General features: G+C 50.4%; 1 protein-coding gene across 1 annotated transcript in view; it reads right to left on the reverse strand.

The window, feature by feature from the left end:
• Positions 1 to 191: 191 nt before the first annotated feature.
• The window catches only part of LRRC20 (leucine rich repeat containing 20), a 14,371-nt gene continuing 8,635 nt past the window's right edge, over positions 192 to 5,927 (reverse strand). The window contains exon 4 of the mRNA XM_035896672.1: positions 192 to 343. Coding sequence (XP_035752565.1) covers positions 192 to 343 — 152 coding nt within the window. The remainder of the gene's footprint in view (positions 344 to 5,927) is intronic.

Raw genomic sequence — 5,927 nt, forward strand, 5'->3', positions numbered from 1 at the left:
TGGGAGCGGGCAGAGCCATCCCTTCGCGGGGGAGCCCCGCTGCTTGCTTTTTATTAAGGAAAAAAAAAGAAAAAGAGGGACCTGGCTGCCTCGCTGCAGGTGTGGGACAGAAACGGTGACTGACCTAAGCCAAAGCACTCCTCCAGGCCGTCGCCCCTCGGGAGAGCTCGCCCGGGCACCCCAAGACCCTCTCAGGCTTTGGGGACGGGCTCCTCCGGTGACAGCAGCAGGTCGAAGGGGACGAGGGGCCGGACGAGCAGCCGCACCTCGGGGCCGACGGGGTTCGCCCGCAGGTTGAGGCTCTGCAGCGATGCCATGGTGGCCAGCTTCTCCACCGGCACCTCTGCAAAAAAAAAAGAGAGGGCCGAGGTGAGCACCCATCCTGCCGGCGGCTGCCGGGGAATTTGGAGCAGCAGAGGGGGCGAAAGCCGTGGTGGGATGGGCAGCCCGGAGCAAACCCTGCTCCCGCCAGTCTCCAGGCTTTTATCAAACCAGAAACATCATCAAATAATATTAAATTGTATGTTTTCATATTCAAATGTCTCAGCAAGGTGCAAACACCATGATATTAAACATGGACACTGCCGTCCAGTTTTCCCAGTCCTAAAAAAAAAACCCTGCTGGGGTGCTAAACTGGTAATTCAGACTTATTCCCTTATTTTATTCCCCGTGTTGCAATGCCTAGGAGCCCTCACCCGGCTAATGGGAGAGCACGCGCTCCTTGCCCTTGTCGGACAAGCTGCCAAATGGTGCTCGGCCATCGCCAAGCACCCTCCTATTTTGCAATTTCCATGAATTCAGGTGTTTTCCTTTCTCAAGGAAACCCTTTTATGGGGGGGATGGGGGGGGAAGTGCCTTAACCTTCAGGTCTCTGGATGTCCCAGTGCAAATCCACCGAGAGCGGAGGAATGAGATCAATACAAAACCCTAATAATTAATATTATTAGAAGATGATAGATGATAGCTTTTTGTTACAAATCACAATATTTGGGGCTTGAAAAGCCCACCTGCCCAAGTCCACCAAGAACAATTTTTTTTAAATTTGGCCACCAAAATGACAAAAGCCTTCGATATCCCCAGCTCTGGTATCTTCCGCTAATTCCTGGAACAGGGTTGCGGTGGTGTATTTACAGCTGGGCGGGCAATTATGCGATTTTTAAACCATGAAACTTATTTTATGCTGGAAAAAAGACAGATTCAAACACCCTGATGGCTTTTTTCTTTCCCCTCCGGAGAGCAGTGCTATTTTCTGTAACACACGTACTTCTTAGCAGCTCATCTCTCATCAGGCTGAGCTTCACATGGAATTTTTTATACCTCTTCTTTACGGTGGATTTGTTCACCGCTGCCTCCTCCTGTATCATTTTGCATTTTTTTTTCCCCTTGATGCACAAAAATAAATTACTTTTTTTTTGGATCAATCTTCCTGTTTAATGATCTTCTAAGGCTAGGCGGAGCGGTAGACCCCCACTTGGCTTAAATTTAGGGAGGTGAGGCAAGTATTTTAGGCAGCAAGCTTGCCCAGGGTGGGAAGAGCCCAGTTTAATTCAAGGTAAGGAGTGGTGCCTCACCCCTGGCACGAAGCGGCAGGCAGGGCACGCGGTGCAGCCTATAGCTATATGGCCCCGCCATAGGGGCCACCATCTCCTCTATAAGCAACCCAAAGCATCACTTGCCAGCTCCCCAGTGGATAAGGCACTCGAGTTCGAGCCTGAATTATTCATGCTGGCTTCACCAGTGTTGTGGTTTAACCCCGACTGGCAGCTCAGCCTCACACAGCTGCTTGCTCACTCCCCCCACCATGGGACAGGGGAGAGAATCAGAGGAGTAAAAGTAAGAAAACTCAAGGGTTGAGACAAAGACAGTTTAATAGGGAAAGCAAAAGCCGCACATGCAAGCAAAGCAAAGCAAGGAATTCATTCACCACTTCCCATGGGCAAGCAGGGGCTCAGCCATCCCCAGGACAGCAGGGCTCCATCACGCCTAACGGTGACTTGGGAAGACAAACCCCATCACTCTGAACCTCCCCCCCTTCCTTCTTCTTCCCCCAGCTTATATACTGAGTGTGATGTCCTATGGTCTGGAATAGCCCTTTGGCCAGTTTGGGTCGGCTGTCCTGGCTGTGTCCCCTCCCAGCTCCTTGTGCACCTGGCAGAGCTGAGGGCTGAGAAGTCCTTGGCCAGTCTTAGCACTAATGAGCAACAACTAAAACCATCGGTGTGTTAATCAACATTCTTCTCATCCTAAATCCCAAAGGTCTCACTCTACCCAATACATCCCCATTAACCACCACACCCCTTCCCATCCTTTAATATATTACGCAGATATCATTCCCTTAGTCTATGGACTGCCCTTGTAAAATGTCCATAAATGTCCACAGATGTCCACTCAGTTCATTTAGTCCATGACTTTGGGGTCCACCTGTTATGGTGGTTACTCAGGACAGGTGAGGTGCTGTGTTGCATGGAGTTACTGGGCACCAAAGCCAGCTCAGGTCAAGGTCACTGCTGCATTTGCACCGCTTCTTGTAAGGCTTCGCCTCCGAGGGTTCAGGTGGTTCTTGCTCTAGTAATTCCTATAACATGCAACTCAAATCATGGGTTACAAGAATTTAAAGGTGTATCCATTACATCCCCTGGTTGCCCTTTGGGCCAGCTTATAGGGTTTAACATTGCGATGAACTCCTCCCCTTGCTCCTAGCCTGGCTAGTGACGAGGGGTTCCTGCTATAGTAATTCCCATATATGCAACTCAAATCCCAGGCTACAACAATTTTAAGGCAGTTCCATTACAATATCCCAATGTGGTGAAGACCATGGGGGGGCAGGCTGTCCCCTTGCAGCCCATGGAGGCCCACAGTGGAGCAGATCTCCACCTGTAGCCCGGGGAGGACCCCACGCTGGAGCGGGTGGATGCCCAAAGGAAAGAGGCTGTGACCCTGGGGGAAGCCTGCGCCGGATCAGGTTCCTGGCAAGACTTTGTAGACTCATGGGGGAGAAGCCCATGCTGAGGCAGGCTTGCAAGCAGGTTTGCTGGCAGAACTTGTGACCCCACAGGGGAGCCAACGCTGGAGCCATCTGCTCCTGAGGGACTGCACCCCATGGAAATTACGGACCCACGCTGGAGCAGTTCGTGAAGAACTGTAGTCCGTAGGAAGGACTCACATTGGAGAAGTTCGTGGATTACGGTCTCCCATGAGAGGGACCTCATGCTGGAGTAGGAAAAGAGTTCATCCTCCCCTGAGGAGGAAGAAGCAGCAGGGACGACGTGTGATGAACTGACCCCAACCCCCATTCCCATCCCCCTGCGCCGCTGGGGGGGAGTAGGTAGAGAAACTGGGAGTGAAGTTGAGCCCGAGAAGAAGGGAGGGGTGGGGGGAAGGTGTTTTAAGATTCAGCAGTTCTTATCCTCCCCTATGCTGATTTTGACTGGTAATAAATTAAATAAATTCCATCAAGTCAAGTCTGTTTTGCCCGTGACGGTAACTGGCAAATTATCTCTCCCTGCCCTCATCTTGACCCATGAGCCTTTTGATATATTTTTCTCTCTCCTGTCCAGTTGAAGAGGGGAGTGATAGAGCAGCTTTCGTGGGCACTTGGCGTCTAGCTCTCCTACTTTGATTTTGATTGGCAATAAATTAAATTAATTTCATCAAGCTGGGGCTGTTTTGCCCATGATGGTAACTGGCGAATGATCTCCCCCTGTCCTTATCTCGACCCGTGAGCTTTTTGATCTATTTTTCTCACCCCCGTTCAGTTAAAGAGAGGAGTGATAGAGCGGCTTTGGTGGGCCCCTGGCATCCAGCCAGGGTCAACCCATCACAGCTTGCATGGAAAAGGCTTTTGACCCTTCCTGCAGATTCTCTAATGTTTCCCCCCCAAAATGTGGAAGTTCACATGATTTGTAGCTCTTAGTGCTGTTTCATAATGTGGAAATAAGTAAAACCAGCAGTAAGCTGTAAGGAGGTATCAGCTGATATTCTGATCCCTTGTCTGTGCCCACCTGAACGTGGGAGAGTATCGGTGGTTTTCCTTGCTATGGAGTACTGGTGGTTAACCACTAATATTTTGGTAGGGCAGCGCAGGCTCACTTCTAGACTGCTTCCGCAAGGGACTGGGGGTTCTGCGGGCACCTTCTGTGGGCGCCGGGCTTGCATTTGAAGGCAAGAGACTCATTCTGCTGGAAGACCCAGGAATCTCTTCACCTTGAGAGGCCTGCTTGTCACTCCCCCCGAATGAACAACTTCCACAACGCTTATTCGTAGCACACCTTCCTGCCCAGACCTGTTCCTGCTCCAGGCATCTTTGCAAGGAAGGTGGGTCCAGAGGACAGAACGCTTCAATGCTTTTGATTTGCACTCCGCGACTCATTTGTGGAAGAGAAGAAATATTTGCGAAATAGGAGGGAGGCAGCACGGATGGCACAAAATCATCAGGATCCCAAACCTGATCTTGGTCTTCATTCTGAGATTCATCTATGCAGGATCTTCTTCTTGTAAAAATATGCCAGTAACGCAGGGCAGCTGCTACCAAGCAAACTGTGGTGGTGAGAACACTCAGGCCACAAAGAGTAAAGAGAACTTTCCTGAGAAGAAGGTGAGCAGCACTGCACGACTTCAAGTGGTATTACCTTCAGCACACTCTCTTCTTTTGTGCATTTAGCAGGATGAGATTGTTCACAGCAGAAACAAATCTTGGTTTCATCCACATCAAGACCAGGTTGGATGGGGCTGTGAGCAACCTGATCTGGTTCAAGGTGTCCCTGCTCCCTGCAGGGGGGTTGGACTAGATGGCCTCTAGGGGTCCCTTCCAACCCAAAACATTCTGTGATTCTATGATTCCACCAAATTGCATCTGGATACACTGGACTTAAACTGAATGCCTTGATGACCCAATATAAATCCAGCCAGGTTAAAAAAAAAGTAGACAGCAGAACAACTAGGTTAGCCAAAAGCATCCCCGGCCTCTTCCATGCCACTAAGCCTAAGATTCCAGGTAAGATTACGGAGGAGCCAGCCCAGAAGGGACAGGCGCTCTTCACCTGCAAGGCGCTGCTCAGCACCAGCGCCCCAAAACTCAGCGCCTTCATCGAGGTGCCCAGGGCAATCTGCAGCATCCCCAGCAAGAGCAGCAGTCGGGCTGGCAGCATGCGAGTCAAATGAAGCACGAGATTGGGACAAGCCAACACGGCTTCACTAAGGGCAGATCGTGCCCGACAAACCTGATGGCCTTCTACAACAAAGTGACCTGCTTGGTTGACATGGGGCAAGTGGTGGACATTGTCTACCTGGACTTCTCCAAGGCTTTTGATACAGTTCCCCACGGCCTCCTCCTGGAGAAATGGATGCATTCTGGCCTGGACAAGCGGTCTGTGCAGTGGGTGGGGAATTGGCTGGCAGGCCGCACCCAAAGGGTGGTGGCAAAGAACTCTTTATCAAACTGGCAACCTGTCATGAGTGGGGTCCCCCAGGGATTGATATTGGGCCTAACGTTATTCATTATCTTCATAAATGATCTGGATAACAGGATCAAGTATAGCCTGACAAAGTTTGCAGAAGACACCAAACTGAGTGGGGTGGTTAATGAGGATGTATTGGACAGTGTGAGACCTGAGCGTGATGTAAATGGTATGGAACAATACTGTCCTGGTTTTGGCTGGGATAGAGTTAATTTTCTTCCTCGTATCTGGCATAGTGCTGTGTTTTGGATTTAGCATGAGAAGAATGTTGATAACTCACTGATGTTTTAGTTGTTGCTAAGTAGTGCCTAGACTTGGACTCTTTCAGGTTCCCCTGCTCTGCCTGGTGCATGGGAAGCTGGGAGGGGACACAGCTGGGACAGCTGACCCAAACTGGCCAAAGGGGTTCATGTTCAGCATATAAAGCTGGGGGAAGAAGAAGGAAGGGGGGACATTTGGAGTGATGGCGTT

The sequence above is a fragment of the Egretta garzetta genome, unplaced genomic scaffold (genome assembly GCF_000687185.1).
Source record: "Egretta garzetta isolate BGI_Z169 unplaced genomic scaffold, ASM68718v1 scaffold536, whole genome shotgun sequence".
In the NCBI taxonomy this organism is placed as follows: domain Eukaryota; kingdom Metazoa; phylum Chordata; class Aves; order Pelecaniformes; family Ardeidae; genus Egretta; species Egretta garzetta.